The 18,499-nt window shown below is 38.9% G+C and overlaps 1 protein-coding gene across 1 annotated transcript in view; it reads right to left on the bottom strand.

Annotated features, from left to right (window-relative positions):
* The window catches only part of RNF150 (ring finger protein 150), a 236,200-nt gene that overhangs the window by 95,615 nt on the left and 122,086 nt on the right, over nt 1-18,499 (bottom strand). Inside the window, exon 2 of the mRNA XM_081813116.1 lies at nt 15,014-15,264. Within this exon, the coding sequence (XP_081669242.1) occupies nt 15,014-15,264 (251 nt within the window). The remainder of the gene's footprint in view (nt 1-15,013; nt 15,265-18,499) is intronic.

The following is an 18,499-nucleotide window of genomic DNA, read 5'->3' as shown; positions in this document are numbered from 1 at the left end:
AGCATGACTCAGAAGGGCAGTTCTGCCAGGGCACAGGGAGGTGGGGCTTGGTGTAAGCAAGTCAGGGAGCCAGTCCCCGTGCTGCACTGCTACCTGCACGTGGCCATTATTTATGCTGCGGGGCAGGGGAGGGAAATGGTGCCTGCCAGTTCCTTTGTCCCCAGAAGTGTCTCTCCTTGAACACTGCCTTTCTGGGACGTGCTCCGAGATGAACAACTAACCTCCCCAAGGCGTGCCCCAGGCCCTCCTTAGATCGCTGCTTCCACGCTATATGTCCATAGGCTGTTGGCCCTGTCTTTTCTCCAAGAGTGGCCCCAAGTCCTCCAAGCTCCCCCAGAGCCAAGCACGCTGACCTTTAAAACTCCAGGCTGTAAGCCCCGCTGGTTGCAAGAACTCATGAAATTCGGGCCCTCTTGCTTTCCAAGCCAATTGCTCAAGAGATTCATTTTCCCCGTGAGCTCCTGTGTGTTAGTCTGTCTCTTGCCCTTCTCCTTGACCATGGCTCCCTCCCCACCATGTTGGTCGCAATCCATTTCTCTCCCAAACTGTGTCTCCACACTTCTTACCATCTTTGATATGGCCTCTTCTCTACCTTTAGTTGTGGAGTTTGTTCTGCCAGTCTTTAGATCGATTTCTGGGGTATTCAAGATGATCTCATAGTTATCTAATTTTAATTATGGGACGAGGCAAGTCTAAGTCCTCCTACTCTGCTGCCATCTTCCCCTCCAGTCCTCTATTTAAAACAATTTTTTTAGCAAATGAAATATGCTCTTCTTAAATGTGAGCATGCAAGGTAAATTCAAAGATTGCTTTAAATTTTGGCCATGCATTTAACTTTACTTTTGGCTATATCTGAATGAAGATGAGGTGTCTTTTAAAAAACATCCCCTTTCTCCCTTCCAGAAAAAGCCATTTCCTTGCCCTTTTAAAGGAAAATGCAAGCTGCCTTTATTTAAGGGAAAAAAAAAGTGTCTTTTCAGGAAATGGAAAGCAGGTGGACATTAAGGTGTCAGGGATTATGGCTAACAGCAGAGGTAATGGTTAAGGAATCAGACAAATCCCATTTTTGGCATTCTGGTGGCTGAGGGCTGATGAGGTTACGGAGTTCAGTGGAGGATAAAGTCATTTGGGAGTTCCCAAATTAGCAGAATTAACAGACGGAGAAATGAGAGTAAAAAGGGAAATAATCAAGTCCTTTTCAACATCTTCAAGGTTCTATGAGGCCTTCCTCCCTGGAAGCCCCAAGATATCAAGTGATTCACAAAGGTAGGAAAACATGTTTTCTATAATTATTCTGAAAAATGGTATAATGGCAGTCCTTTTCCTTTCTTTTTCCTGTGGAGTTCCTTGCGTCAAACCTCATTCCATATGTTATTGAGAGACAATACACATATACCTCTTTTGAAGAAGAAAAGGATAGCATTTTGGCAGAGGCTGATGGAGGATATGAAAGTCTGCCCTGCCAGTGGAGGAACAGATGCTCTTGATTCCTGGAGAATACATAAAAAATCAAACTCTGAGATATATATATATGAAAATTATGCAACCATGTAGTGCTAGATTTTTTTCTGTAGGAGTTCTAGATTAACAAAATAAAGGACAAAGCACCATAAAGTTTTAAAAATGCTATGGCCACTTGCATGTAGTTAAATTTTGTTAGTATGTGCATGTCTCTTCTTTTTAGGTGACATGAAAATCACACACAGAAATACTGACTTCCGAATTTAAAAAAAATTGTCCTACTTTCAATGGCTGTCAGACTAGTATTTTTGGATTTCTAAAATATAAACTATAAGAGATAATGAGTAAAACATCAACATTCTTAATAAAATGGCCCAAACAAGGTAGTTGCTTTTGTAATTGGTTCTTTCTGTCTTGTGTTTCTTAACTGTACCAAGTATAAATGAGACCTAGGGGCCATCCTACATTTGTACAGGTCTGTTTTAGGCAGGGTTCCTCCCCCATCACCAGGGCGCTCCTATGGATTCTCTAACACAGCTGGGCCCAATCATACCATTCACTAAAGACTGTCAGGAGTGGGACCATCTTGGTAATTAGATTTATCCACCAATGTGATTGGAACAGGTATAAGAAAATATTTACCAGGATTACTGGTTCCTTGACAACAGTGAAGATAAACAGCTATATGGAAAATAAATACAGAACTATTTATTAACAGAACAAAGTCCTTCCTACATAGCCACCAACAAAGATGGTAAACAACATACTCCAATCAACCCAAAACTTATAGATATCTCCTAGATATTTAAGAAACTGAGAAAAATAAGATACTTTCTTCTTCTTCCCCTCTGTGCGTAACACAGAAATGCAGTGAGGTTGATAAAAGAAAGAAAGAAAAAAAAAAACAACTAGGAATAAGGATGCCAAGAATAGCATCAAAATCAAGTTTATGTTTTTCTGTTTCACTTGACTGGATAATTCTGTATTTTATTTGTTCCTTTTACCTGACAGCTTTATTTTATAATCATGATTATTATCATTACCACCAAGTAGAAAAATAACTAGCTGCTCTTATGTTCTAGGTGAAGGAAGGGCACTGTAAGCATAAACAGAGTTGGTCCCAATTGTCTGGAACCTCACATGGCCACAGGTGACTCACAAGCTTCCTCCCTTGCTCTAATACATAATAATCCTTCCAGGCCTGGTTGATATGACAGAAATCTTTGCACAGCTAGTCCAGTTTCTATGATGTAAGGCACTGCTCCATAAATCTAGAAAAATGGATAAAGAATTAGACTATTCTGACGGCCATGGTGACCTAATGGAGCAGTGTTTTAAGGCATACAACATGAGGTAAAAACATCAGGGTTATTTTTTTTGTGGGAGGTTGTTATAGAAGAGAAGGCAATGACTTGGAAGTTAGAAGATTCGATTTTTAGTCCTATTTCTGTCACTCACCGTGTGACTTTGGCCAGGTCACTTAAACATCATGGGCCTTAGTTTCCCTTATTAGTAAAAGGATGTATGTAAAATAATGTCATTTTCGGCTTTACCAGCTTAGGAATTTATCCATGCAGAACAGAACTGGGGATCAAAGATCCTTTCAGATCTGAATTACCTTAAAAAAAAAAAAAAGGGCAAGCAAATCCATGGCTAATTACTTCAGTGAATACTTCATGGATAAAACATAGACTTTGATTTTCTGGGCTCCCACCCTACCCCCCCATCCTGCCCCCTGAGGGCTCCACACTTTCTCCAGATCAACATCAGGGACCATTTTGGTCCTTTTTCTTTAGGGGACAGAAGCATCTCTGCCTGGAGACCTTCCCCTCCCTGGTGGCTGACACCCAGCATATTCCCTTCCCTTTTGCTCTCCTTGTAAAATTCAAATTTGTTTTGCATTCCATTACTTTTCTTGTTCTAACATAGCTTCAGCACTGATATGTACAAATGCAATCAAAGGGACCTGGGCCACGTATATGCAAATAACAGGAAAAGGTATTCACATCTTGAAAGAGGTAACTCTTTCAAGAAAACGTGTTTGAATGTCATTACCAGGCCTCACATAAAATAAGACAGGTCTGGTTTCCTTGGATTAGCCTCAAAGGCAATATTGCTTGTGAAAAACAAGAACCTTGCTTAGTTTCTCTTATCTGCCTGTATTTGAAAGAGCCGCCATCTACTGGGAGTCCTGTGGCTTCAGGCCACAGACCTGGTCTTTGTGTCCCAGATGGGATGTCCTAGTAGACAGTGAGACAATGTGCCAGAGCATCACTAGAAGGCAGGCTCAGCTGCCACAACCATGGTGAGAATGCTGCTTGCTGATTCTGCCTTGCCATCCTGTAGGGTTTCTACAAGCAGGGTAAGAATTAGTACATGGCAGCAAAAATGGCACCATGAGGGACATATGGCACCTTAATCTCCTGGTGGAGATTCAGTGGTGTTCAGGATCAGGAGTCTGTTAAGGATCCAGCCCTCCCACCTCAGAGTTCAAGAAGTTACAAGTTGGGAGGTCATTAGATGGGTAGAATGAAGATGAATCCTTAGTATCCTCTGTGAGGCCCGCTGAGGTAGAGAATCTTAAACTACACAGTAGAAAGGACTTAATCAATCCTTACTTCTAATGCCAAAAAGGACCAATGTTCAAATAGTAGAAAGGTGAGGAGTCCTTCCGTTTACTGCTATGATGGAGGTGGGGCTGGCAACCTCCCTGTGGGTCAAGTCTCCTCAGGATCTCAGTACTGTGGAGGTCGTTTGGTCTTGTGGAAACTACTCTGACTTGAAATCACCAACCTCGTTGCATCTCCATGAAAAAAAAAAAATCACCTGGGATGCCTGGGTGGCTCAGTCAGTTAAGTATCTGCATTCACCTCAGGTCATGATCCCAGGGTCCTGGGATCGAGTCCCGGTTCAGGGAGCCTGCTTCTCCCTCTCCCTCTGCCTGCCACTCCCCCTTCTTGTGCTCTCTCTGACAAATAAATAAAATCTTAAAAAAATCATTTAACATTTCTCTCTCTCAAATTCATTATACCTAATATCCCTTTAAGTTCTAAAAACTATGATTCTGGGGTCAGGTGGTCAGCATTCTCAACTGCATGAGTAGAATCATGGCCAGGTGTCTTCTTCCTCCCAATTCCTACAACTGTACTTTCTCCTCCACAGCCTTCTGGGAATGGGGGTTCACAGGGTGAGAGGTGTCCAGGCTATGCATCGAGAAGCCCACCCTGCTGCCATCAGTGGGCTATTTTCTTAAAGTACTCATCCAGGGGCATCATGAAGACTTGTGAAGAGAGAAAGAGAATGTGTCACAGTATTTAGAAGTCACCCCGACGTGTGTCAAATGGCCACTAAAATATTTTTCCTAATCATTATAGGACCTTTCTATCACTGAAAAGTAGGTTGTGGTTTGCATCTTCCCTTCTCATACCATCCTGGTGCTTTTACCAGTGGCCTGCTTCCTTCTGTAGGTGAGTCCTTTCCTCAGCCCCCCTCCCTCAGCTTCCTCTCCTGGCCTGGCTTTCTTTGCTCTAGCTAGCTTAGCTACTGTTCCTATCTTTATTGTTCAGATCTGGTTCCTGACTTCCAATGCTTCTGTTCACTTCCTACATTGGATTGTCCTGCCTCATGGTCCTGCTCTGCTCAAGATCCTGATTCTACTTTGCTCTAAAATCACAGTTAGACTCAAACCCTACCTACTTATTATTATTATTTGGTTTCAATAACAGAAATATATTGTCTCAAAGTTTTGGAGGCTAGAAGTCCAAGATCAAGGGGTCCGCGGGGTTGGTTCCTTCTGAGGGCGGTGAGGGAGAATTTGTTCCATGCTTCTTGCCTAGCTTCTAGTGGTTTGCTGGCGATCCTTGGCATTCCTTGGTTTGTATATGTATCGTCTCATCTCTGCCTTCATCTGCATACAGCATTCCTGTATGCATGTCTGTGTCCAAATTTCCCCCTTTTATAAGGAAACCAGTCATACTGGATCAGGATCCCAACCTACTCCAAAATGACCTCATCTTAAATAATGATGCCTGCAATAACCCATTTCCAAATAAGGCCACATTCTGAGGTACTCAGGGTTAGGGCTTCAACATATGAATTTTCAAGGGGACATGATACAACCCATAACACCATGCAATGGACTAATATTCAGCCATAAAAAGAAAGAGAGAGCTCTTTATGAAATGGCATGGGAAAATCTCTAAGATGCAAAAAACCTAACACTCCAAATTATCATATGCTATACTTTGCGTAAGAAAGGATGAAAAGGACATGTACATATTTGTGTACGTTCAAAAAAATATCGTTGAATGCACCAGAAATCACTACCATGGGTATCTGGGTTTCTGGAGAAGGGTGGGAAGGAGAATTTTTAGTGCATAACTTTTTTATACTCCTTGCATTTTGAACCATGAGAATATACTATTTATTCAAAATTTATATTTAAGCATAATAGAGCAAATTCAATCAGACGGCTAAACCATCCTCAGGAAGGATTATACCAATTTATGAAGCCCCCAACCATAAGTACAGAGCCCTCTACACACTTGCCTTCCCAGGACTGATTTTTAGCAGGTTTGTTTTTTCCTAAATTTACAGGCAAAATAAAATCATATTTGATTGTTTAATGTGCTTACCCTTACAGTGGTCTCCCCCAAACACCACCTGCCCTCCTTAGATCGAGTATTATCTTAACATCTTTTGTGGAGCTTTTGTTCATCGCAGGAACACATTCTCTATCAAAGAAATTCACCTTTTGCATTTGCCATAAATGTTGGTAATGCTTTTAATGTCAGTGAGTTCCTTTCACACATGGGAGATTTAAATGGATGTGTAAAATCTGCGTGTGGCAGGTGCAGTGTTGAGCTGCCAGAGAGACAGGAGTGAACCTGGAGAAATGTGAACTATCAGCTGTTCTTAGGGATTTCTCACAGTCCCTGGAATAAGGTCTAAAAGGAACAGCAGGCTTCCCACCATTCTCATTTTCGGGTCCTGTGCAAGAGGGGAGATGTCTTTTTTCCAGGAGTCCTGAATACAGCTACATCTACAATGATAATCAACAATAGTGAGCACTTTTCTGGTGCTTATTCTGTGAGCCAGAGAAGAATGGCTTCTCTAGGAGGAGACCAGCAGTTGCCAAAGACATTCTCAGGACAGAGCATTTCAAAGATGTTAAAGATCCCAGCTTTAAAACTGCCAAGCTGTGTGTCCTTGGGCAATTGTTGACCCTCTCTGTTTCCTCACCTAGAGAGTGGGGTGATACAGTGCCTTCATCATAGAGTTGTTAAGAAGCAGTATATGTATATCTAGATTTATAGATCAGAACAAACTCTATTTGCTTTTAAGTGGTCCCAGCTCCTGAAAGATAACCCAGATTTGACAGTACTCTAGATCCTCACCTAAACTGCCTGGGAGAGTCACATTTATGTTTGGGTTTATGTCTGATTATGCAACAGAGCATTCTGGGATTCATCAGAGATGAGGCTCCAGTGGGTTGGAATGTGACATTATGGAAAGCAGTCCGCTCGAGGTCCTATGTGTGCTCTGTGATGACCTGCGTCCTAACCCATATGGGCTGTTTCAACAGCCTCTTACACATCACAGGGCTTGTTCAGAAATGGGAATTAGGAGATGTGAATGGCCACCTCCTTCAGTTCTGCAGAAACAATTAGTCACTGGACTCAGACACACATAGACCGGTGGACAGACCAGGGTCCTCAAAGGATGCTGGACTGAAAGAGGACAGGGCTGTACAAAAGACAAGCATCATGAGTGAAGAAGGTCCTTGCAGACCCGTGGACCCTGAGCAGAGGAGCAGTGGATCCAGATGGAGCACGAGGCTGTGGTTGGTCTCTGCAAACCAGCCTCCTCGCTTACCTTCCCCTTCTGGGTGCCTGCATGCACGGGAAAGTGAGGTGGTGAGGCAAGGAGGGAATGGCTTTAAATAGTGATGTGAACTGGAGAGAAAATAAGACAAATACATAAAATAATATGCTAGAGGGAGAGAGAGTGGGGCCTGAGGCCACATTAGCATATATCAAACTGTCTTCAGATCTCTTCTCCTGGATGCTTACTCTCCAGGGCAGTTCTTCCTGTCCTGGCCATTTAAATGGCATCTATGTTCTGATGGCTCCCATATTTCTATCTCCAGCTCTTCTTCTCTCCTGACATCCAGACTTGCATGTCAAAATACTTGGCATATGTGTTAAGTATCTGGTAGATAGAATAGGCTTCTTAAATGTAACATCTCCAAACCCGAATTTGGAGTTCCCAGCCCCTCAGGATCTCTTCTTCTGTCTTTCCCATTTCAGCTCATGCCATGAAAACTGACCTAATTGCATCCTTGATTTTTCTCTTTCTCTCACACATATGGTAAATCTATAATTTATTATCCAAACTATCACTCTTGAGAGCAAAATGGGGAGTTATTAATAATTAGGTTGGTACAACAGGTATAAACTAGGATATAGTCTTTATAGTCTACATTTAACCCATAGGATTTTAAAATACCGTCCTAATCGGATTCCTTTTGACTTCTCGCTTATTCTGGTCCAAATCCATCACCTGTCATCTGACTGCTGGACTAGCCTCTGAGTGGGTTTCTATCTGTTTTCATGTGTATTGCTTGTTGATACCACTACAATGCAAGCTATGTAAAGGCAGAGTCCTTGTATATGTAACAAATGTGGAAAACAACTTTTCTTATATCTAGCACAGAAACTTCTGGAAGACTTGAAAGGGAAGTGTTAAGAGTTGCTGCCTGTCGAAGATTAGTTGACCACAGAGTTGATTGAGGGTCCATTTCTGGGCTCTCTATTCTGTTCCATCAATCTATGTGTCTGTTTTTGTGCCAGTATCATACTGTCTTGATGATGACAGCTTATACGCAAACAATGAATCATGGAACACTACATCAAAAACTAATGATGTAATGTATGATGATTAACATAACATAAGAAAAAAAAAAGAGTTGCTGCCTGTGAGGAGAGTTGGAGGAAGGGAGGTTGATAAAGGGAGTCTGAGGTGGGAAGAAATTTACTTTTAAATACACACCCTTTTATTTGCTTTATTAAAAAACCTGTGTGCATACACTATTATTGTTAATTAAAAACTGCTACATGGGAAATTATCCCCCAAGAAAGTCAGATTCTTACTCTGTAGTCTATTTATATGCCTTCCTTTTCCCATAACTCTGGAGAAAAGATGGAAAAAAGATCCCATTTTGTTTCAAACTGTGTCATCTGAGCTAAAAACCCAGTCTTTGTGAGTTATAGAATTGAGCTATTTAAATTTGGCGGGGGAGACTATTTTCTAAGAATTGCCTTATCTATTAAAGGTGATCCAGCTAACAACTGTCTAATACGTCACACATATTTTCTCATTTGATACCTTTTGGATGGGGCTGACACATGATCAGTCTCACTTTACACGTGAGGAAGGACAGAAGAGAAAGGCAAAGGACCTAACCTGTGCAAACTCACACAACCAGGAATCACCAGAGCACAGACTGGAATCCAGACCTGTCTAACTCCAAAGCTGGTATCTGTGACAATTACCTTGCACTAGATTTATCTTGGTTAACTGCGTTAGGAAATGTGGCACACCAGCCAAATCTCTCCACTTTCAGTTGTACCCTTATTCTCCATGTCACCATCTAAAAGACCCTGGGGTGTGAGGCTACTAACGTAAAGATTATCTAGCAAATCTTCCTCCATGGGAAACTGCAGTGAAATGATCTTCTCCAGGTACAGTAAGACATGAGGGCTAGTGATCATGTAAGATGATGGTGACTTTCCTTCAACTGTGATCTGCACAAAGCCAAGCAGAGATTGGAGAGCTCGTGTGCCTAATTCCAGTTCAGTCTCTCTTGCACATACCTGAATGGTTGGATACTTCACTAATGCAACATTAAGGCTTTCGATATTCCATTTTAGGCTGTGAGCCTACTTCTAACCTGAGAGTCAATCTTTCTTGAAGGGCCAGTAATGCTTTAATAAAAATAAATGACTTAAAAAAATGACTTACGTTAACCTGAGGCTTATTATAGCTATAGCTTGCCCAGCTGAAGCTCTCTATTGAATGGAATGGAGCACTTTCCATCAAAGGAGAAATTTTTTTCTAAAGGAAATTATATGTTCTTATTCCATCCATCAAAGGGCCATAGTACAGTGCCTATTTTGATCAGGAAACAGTGCTAACTTTTAACATGATCCCAATTCACTGAGTGACCCTGAGGGTAACATCTTGCAATTTGAGGAAAGTTAATAAAATGGGAGCAGAGTAAAAACTGAAACCCTATGAACCACTTCCATACCATCCACTTCCAATTAGCTTTTCACATAAATCACTGAGTATGCATATGCCTAGAGACATGCAAACTCGATCTGCCTGCACAGAGTGAACTGATGACTGAAATAAGTAATCAACTAATACATTCAAGCTTAAAATTTCATGCTCGACTCAATTGCCTTATGATGATGTGGACTATCTATAGACTCAAAAATACAGGGTTACCATTTTTATTTATCAATATCAAATTAGCTAAGTATCCTAGCAATAACTGATTTATGTATGTGTAATTTCTTTATATATATAAACTTAAGCAACCAGTGAAACTGAACATATTAGTTCTATATTTTCACTGCCTTGTGTCTACCTGGTAGTAAGTGTTCACTTAAATCCCAGAAGATTCAATAAAAGTGGTAATGTGGATTTTTAAGTAGTCATCAAGGAATCTACATGATAGTAATAATGGGTACTATTCATTGAAAGTTTAAAAAGTGATTAGCATCATGTTCAGAGACTCTGAAAAATAATATACATTAACTCATATAATTTTTACTATAACGATAAGAGGAAGGTATATTCGCATTAAGTTCAGAAAACCAAAGCATGAAGAGATTAAGTAACTTGCCCATGTTTGGTAAGTGGTGGAATTGGACTACTGCATAACCACTAAAAATCATGTTTTAGAGATTTTTAATGACAGGGGAAAATGCTCAGCAATTAATTGAAAATAGAACACAAAACTTACATGCGTATTTGTGTCTCATACATAGACACATACGCAATGACAATTTACAGAATATATATCTAGGTGGTTACAAAACCTAAAAGATAAGATACTCAACTGTTAACTATTCCATGGGGTAATGGGTGATTTGTCTTCTCTTTTAGTATTTTTTTTTTTGAATGCCAAATTTATTAGACCGAGCATGTATCATTTTGAGAATCAGAAAAGAAGCAGTAACAAATGTTTTTAGAAATTGTTCCAGAAGCTATAGCAAATTTAAACAAACCAATTGCCATAAAATAGGAAAAATCAAAGAGTTGTCCTCTTAAGCAACAACTCAGACTTCACTGGCTTGCAGAAAGTTTGTACTAATACTTTAAGAATCAGCTAATTCCAGTCCTATTTAAAATGCTCTTGAGCTGGGCTATCCAATAGAACTTTCCATGATGATGGGAGTGGCTACCAAATGGCAGTACATATACAGGACATTCGAAATGTAGGTAGTGTAACTGAGAAACAGAATTTTAAATTTTATTTTATTACGACTAATTTAAATTTGAATGGTTACACATGGTAGTGGCTATCGTGTTGGACATTGCAGACTACAAAAAATGGAGGACTACAAAATGGAGGAAAATTTGCAAATTCCTTAAAAAAGCCAATATAACTGTTACCTGAACATGATAAAAATGTAAACTATGGATGAATTTCACATATGAATATCAGGGTAAAAAAAATACAAATACAATGTAGCATGTGTTAGAAGAACAGTATGTATGGAAGATTTAGGATGGTCTAATATTGAGAAATTCATTAATATAATACACTCCTATTAACAGATCAAGAGAAAAAACTCAGACCACAGCTGTTGAAAAGGCATTTGTAAAAATTAAACCTCCATTCCTGATTAAAAACTCTGAATGAAATAAGACTAACCCTCATTTACATAACACAAGAAAATAATGTATCTTGACCTAGAAAACTATATGGGAAAATAATAAAATGGAAAAATGATTTAAAAAATCCCATTAAACTCAGGATGTTCCCATTAAATGCTTAATGAAGAGGAATATATATATATATATAGGTTTAAAATTATATTTAAACCTATATATATATATAGGTTAATATAGGTTAAATTATATTTAAACCTATATATATAGGTTTAAAATTTTGAAAGAAGTAAATTATCACTAACTGTGCATATTATTAATGCAATCCTGATAAACTAATATAAAAACAATCACAAATACTTCAATGTAGTGGTTAAGAGCATAGACTCTAAAGCCCTGCTGTTGGTTCAATCACTGGCTCTATTAGTAACTAGCTGTGTAACACTGAGCAACCTATTTAATTCTTTTGTTTCCTCTGTAAAATGGGGACAATAAAATCCTACCAAAGGGTTGTTAAGACTATTAAGTATTCAAATATATACAGAACTCTTAGAACATGCCTACATATAATACTAGTTAGTATTACCATTAGTATTAAGGTAATACTAAGGCACGTTATAATCATTACAAAATTATTACAAATTATAAAATATATAAACTATAAAATGTAAATTATAATAATGTACAAAATAAAAATACAAAAATCAAAATCCTTCCTATATGAAAAATAATATTCCATTTATAATAGCAACACAATTATTAAATACTTAGGAATAAACACAAAAAATGTGCATGATTAAATAAGAATATTTAAAAATGTTAGTAGGGGACAAAAAGAATTGTTGAATAAAGGGCAAACATATACTAAGTAAAATTCAACAACATAAGGTTATAAATTATTCTATAAACTTAAAAAACAGATAAAAGTGATTCTAAATTTATATAAAAATAGATGTAAAAAGTGAAGGTAGAGCAATAAAGGAAGATTAGTAGGAACAGATATGAGACAATATTATAGTGCCAAAGTACTCAAAATAATATGTACTGGAGTATGAATAGATTATGGTACAGTTTCAAGGGCAGAGAAATAGAACCAAATACATATGGATATTTATTTATTTATTTTCTTAAAGAGTTTTACTTATTTGAGAGAGCAAGTGAGCGAGAGATTGAGAGAATGAATGGGGGGAGGGGCAGAGGGAGAATCTGACTCCCTGCAGAGCAGGGAGCCCCACATGGGACTCAATCCCAGGATCCTGGGATCATGACCTGAGCTGAAGGCAGATGCTTAACGACTGAGCCACCCAGGCACCCTACATATGGGTATTTAGTATATGCCGAATGGGGATACTGCATATGGGGGGATGATTAATTATTGAATAAATACCAGTTATAAAACCTGGTAGGTACGCCATCTCAAATAAAATAATGTTGGCTCTCTATTTGATTTTTTACACTGAGATAAATTCTCTGTAGATTGATGACTTAATCATAAAAGTGAAATAAAAAGTAGTGGATGGAAATATGAGAGAATGTTTTTCTATAGTCTTGGCCTGTAGACGATCTTATTATACAAAACTCAAGAGCTATATAAAAAGATAAATTCAGTTATGTAAAACCCCCAAATCTCTGCATGGCAAAAAGCACCACAGATAAATCAAAGGCAATGACAAATTGGGAAGATAAATTAAATCTTATGTCAGTTAACTCCTTTGACTAACAGCCTTCTCTTCAATTTCTTTCACTTAACATATCAGTAAGAAAATGACCAACAACTCAACTGAAAAGTGGTCAAATAATATAAGCAGGTATCCGAGAAAAAAATTCATTTTTTCTATTTTACTTGAAAAGATGTCCAACATTATTTGTGCTAAGAAAAATATGGTACCACTTTTAACATCAAATTGCATGCAACAAAAAGCTCTAACATTCTTTTGCTAAGGATGTGGGAAAACAGTATTATTAGTAATTACTGTCCTTATACTGTATAAGTAGTATCATACTAATGTTATTTACATTAGTATAAATAGTATACCATTAGTTAATATAAAAATTAATTCAACCTTTTTGGCAGACTTCGGGCAGTATCTATTATAGTTTAATATATACATTATGTATATGTATATATTAAATATATTCAATAATTAAATTAATAAATTTATAAATATTTATATTTATTATAAATATTATACTTATATTTTATATTTATATTTATAAATACATATTATATTCATATTTACATGGAAAATATATAAATATATAATAAATTTAATAATTAAATTAATATATATTAATTTGCTATATATTTACATATATATTTAATATATATATATTTAATATATACACACACACACACACACACACACACACCATTGCTCTACCTATTAAACTTCCAGAATTTACCTTAGAGGTATACTCACAAATGTGCTCAGTATCACATGTACATTTTTTTGTTTTTTTTTTTGTAAGAGAAAACATGTTGGTAAGAGAAACTGGTTTAATAAATGTGAAATATGGAGGAAATGAAATGTTATACAGTCATTAAAAATGAGAAGGCAGCTTAGATTGAGTGTGGAGATGAATAATTCCAAGAAGTGAGAAATAAGGGTACAGAGTTAAGAGTGCTATCATTTGTTTAAAAATGTGTGTTTGTAAGCACATAAAATATCCCTGGAAGAGAAGATATTCCAGGAAGATGGCTGGGTAACTGAGAGACAGACACAGGAAGGCAATTACTTTTAACTGCACACCATTTTATACCTTTTTTTAAATTTTTAAATTTTTTTTAAAAGATTTTATTTATTTATTTGAGAGAGAGAATGAGCTAGAGAGAGCATGAGGGGGGGAGGGTCAGAGGGAGAAGCAGACTCCCCGCTGAGCAGGGAGCCCGACGCGGGACTCGATCCCAGGGCCCCAGGATCACGACCTGAGCCGAAGGCAGTCGTCCAACCAACTGAGCCACCCAGGTGCCCCATTTTATACCTTTTGCATTTTATACCATATGTATATATTATCTGTCCCCAAATTAATTGCTTTTTAAAACAGCTTTTATTTCTTATCTCCTTTTCTTCTTCCATTCTCACCAGAAAATCCTGGCTCTTCCCACACAATGTTGCCACATTAGCAGTCTCAGCTCACTCCTCCTTCTCCCTTTATTACTTGCCTAAATAAATAACTGTCCACAAAATGAGCAATAGGAATGTGGGACAAAGCACCTCATGTCGCAGAACAATACTAGTAAAACATCAAAATGTGTATTTGGAAAAGAGCTGAAAAACTATATGGCAAATGGTAAAAATGTTCATCTTGGGTGGGAGGTTAACAGGTAATTTTGGTTTTATCTTGGTATTTTCTGTGATTTCCAAAGCTTATATATATATTACTTTTTTTTTAAAAGATTTTATTTATTTATTTGACAGAGAGAGAGACTGAGCAAGAGAGCACAAGCTCTCTTGGGGGGTGGGCAGAGGGAGAGGGAGAAGCAGGCTCCCCGCTGAGCAGGGAGCCCAACAAGGGGCTCAATCCCAGGACCCCAGGATCATGTCCTGAGCCAAAGGCAGACGCTTAACTAACTGAGCCACACAGGCACCCCAATATGTATTCCTTTTATAATAATTTTTAATTTTTAAAAAAACTTTTTGATACTCACCTGGTTCCTGTCCCTGGCATTTGCATATCGAAACCTCTGGATATAATAAAAGACCAGCCATGCGAGGGATATGATCATCAGGACGATGAAAGAGATGGAGACAAACACAACCGAAGTGCGGCTCACGTATTTCTGCAAGTTCCGGGTTCCAATGGTGATGTACATGGTCACCGTGATGTTCCTTTCCAGCAGGCTTACTATCTCCTTTCCTTTTGGCTCAGGAATCATTATTGCCACAATGTCTTCTACACCTGTTGTGACGGGGCAAGGAGGGGGTAACAAGGATAAGGGGAGAAGAGAGAGAGGCAGAAAGTCATAGTGAAATGTCTAGACAGAGTGAGGCATAGCCAAATAATGACCCTACTTTCGACAGTTCTATGCCAGACCTAATAGCCAGCTCTAATTCTAAGATAGAACAGCCAGAAACCGAGTCAAATGCTCAACCTCCTTCAGCTACCTTGTATATGAGAAAAGAACCCAAATTGAATTCATGACCCTTCCCACCTAGCACAGTTTACATTTCTCTGGGGGCACTTCACAGACCCCCTAGGAGGGGAGGTGGCACCTTCTACCCCATGGGAGAAGCATAAGATGCCCAATTCTGTGCCACCCATCTGCGAACCTTCCTTCCCCCTCACGACACTAGGAATCCTTAAATACAGATCTCTATCATTTCTAAGGCAATTTTCTCCTACATTGAGTACCCAAAGTAACCCCAAATGGGTTTCTTGACAAGCTCTAATTATTTGTAAACATTAATATCATAGGCCTCAGGACTATTTCCTGCTTATTTTATCTAGTTCAGTGCAAACAGCTTGGGTCTCCTCATACTCAGCAAAGAGAGAAGATGGAGACTGAACAATTTCAAAATGGTTTTACTTCAACTTTCAAATATTCCTACCCCCCATGCCCATTATTGGACAGTGTGCAGCCAAAGTAGAAAGAATTGTCCCTATTCTTTATGACACCAGGGGAGGCACAGTCTCTACAGGGAGTCTTTAGTAAGGATATGATACCAGCTCCAAAATGACCAACTCAATATGCCACCGTGGCTGATACTTGAACTAGAATACAGATTTCAGTTTCACCAGGGTAGGTCCTCTGGTATCACCCCAATTCATGCCCACAAAGTTCTTCGTGAGCCCTACTTCCATATGGAAATAGCCCATCACCTGGGGTCACTGCAAATTAAAGGGAGCAAATTTGCAATTAGGATGTTGCAGATTCAAGGCAAAATTAAACATGGCTATAGCTGCTTCAAACTGGCCTCATTCATGTGCTGAGGTCAGTCAGCTGGATGGAACTACCAGATTACATTTGCTCAGAGAGATGCAAGCTCTTAGAGGCTACTTGGGGCTTTCACTTGACCTTGATCTCTATGCAAGTTTTCAATCCTAAATTCCTTGCTAGTATTTCACTGAATAAATACTTTAAAAGCTAACTACAGGGGCGCCTGGGTGGCTCAGTTGGTTAAGCGACTGCCTTCGGCTCAGGTCATGATCCTGGAGTCTCCGGATCAAGTCCCACATCGGGCTCCCTGATCAGCGGGGGGTCTGCTTCTCCCTCTGCCCTCTTCCCTCTCGTGCTCTCTCGCATTCTCTCTCTCAAATAAATAAAATCTTCAAAAAAAATAAAAAAAAATAAAAGCTAACTACATACCAAGGTATATGTGTGCGCTACATCAGTTACATATTTTAAAAAATTCCTGAAACTTTTGTATTGGCCCAATTGTAAAATCACAAAGCCACAGAGTATTTAGATTTGGCTCTTATTTCTGGGAATTACTGAAACTGATGGCTTGAATTTCGATTTTGCAGAATTTACTGACAATTCTGATGCTCCTTCTCTTTTCATGTTTACTTTGGCTAATGGCTGCTTGTAGTCTGAGGTTTTTTTGAGGGATTAAGGCTACTGACAGGTTTTGTCTCTACAGAAATACGATCTCTGTGTATACTAGACTAATTTGGCCTGGGGAGGCTCATCCCAGGGCTGTAGCTATTTTATAGGTCTTTAAGTAGTGGTAGAATAATAATTTTTCATTTAATTTACTTCCTTATTTATATTTTTAAAGCATATCTATTCAGGACTCTAGAATTAGATTTTTGAGGATGGGATCTTGGGATTATTTATGAGACTCTGTATGCTCAGACTTGCACACATTCTACACTTTTCATTTCTAGTTCAGTCCTTTTTATTATTTATTTTTATTGAAGTACGGTGGACATCCGGTGCTGTATTAGTTTCAGATGTATAACATAGTGATCCGACCATTCAATTCTATACATGATGCTATGACCACCATGATAGGTTTTTACAATTTTTAGTAGTCAAATTTTACTAATATATTCCTTATGGCTTCCGGTTTTGATTCTCTGCTTAGAAAGCTCTTCTCCACTCAAGATGATAGAAAGACTCATCGAAAATTGCTTCTCAAAACACGGTTTTATGTTTTACATTAAATCTTAACCCGAATGTGATTTAGTAACAGAACAATATTTATTGAGCTCTTACAATGTGATGCGCAGAGAGGAGACAAACAGATGCAGTTTATTTTCCCCCTAAACTCTCAGATGTGTTTGGATCTACTTTTGGACTTTGTTTTACAGTAAGGTTGACCTTTCTTCTGCTGAACCCATTGCAGGCTGCTTAAATTGTACAGCTTTTAACATCTTTATTCTCTGGCGGCCTAACTCTGTCTTCGCTAATTCTCCTCCATACAATTTTCCTTCTCTCTGCTTATCCATAAAAGACCATAGAGCCTAACAGTGAAGAGTCAAACCCCAGCTCAGCATTTTAAAAACAGGCAACCTTTAAAAATTCAATTTCATTTACAACAGCATCCAAAACCACGAAACATGTAGGGGTACATTTATTGAAGCACTTGTAGGATCTGTACACTGAACGAAACAAGACCTAAATAAAAATAGAGATACAGGGGGCGCCTGGGTGGCTCAGTTGGTTAAAGCGACTGCCTTCGGCTCGGGTCATGATCCTGGAGTCCCGGGGTCGAGTCCCGCATCGGGCTCCCTGCTCGGCGGGGAGTCTGCTTCTCCTCTCCCACTCCCCGTTTGTGTTCCCTCTCTCACTGTGTCTTTCTCTGTCAAATAAATAAAATCTTAAAAAAAAAAATAGAGATACAGGGACCCCTGGGTGGCTCAGTCAGTTAAGTGTCTGCCTTCGGCTCAGGTCATGATCCCAGGGTCCTGGGATCGAGTCCCGCATCGGGCTCCCTGCTCAGCAGGGAGTCTGCTTCTCCCTCTGCCCCTCATCCTGCTCTCGTGCTCTAACTCTCTGTCTCTCTCTCAAACAAATAAATAAAATTTAAAAAATAAAAAATAGAGATTAAAAAAACCAAAAAAAACAGGCAGCCAGGGGCACCTGGGTGGCTCATTGGGTTAAGCGTCTGACTTGGGCTTAGGTCATGAACTCAGGGTCCTGGGATCAAGCCCCATGTCCAGTGCTGCACTCAGTGGGGAGTCTGCTTGT

Source organism: Leptonychotes weddellii, chromosome 2, assembly GCF_054177405.1.
Source record: "Leptonychotes weddellii isolate Sample4059 chromosome 2, ASM5417740v2, whole genome shotgun sequence".
Lineage (NCBI taxonomy): Eukaryota > Metazoa > Chordata > Mammalia > Carnivora > Phocidae > Leptonychotes > Leptonychotes weddellii.
Note: the sequence above shows the minus strand (reverse complement) of the source record. Positions and strands in the feature narration are given on the sequence as shown.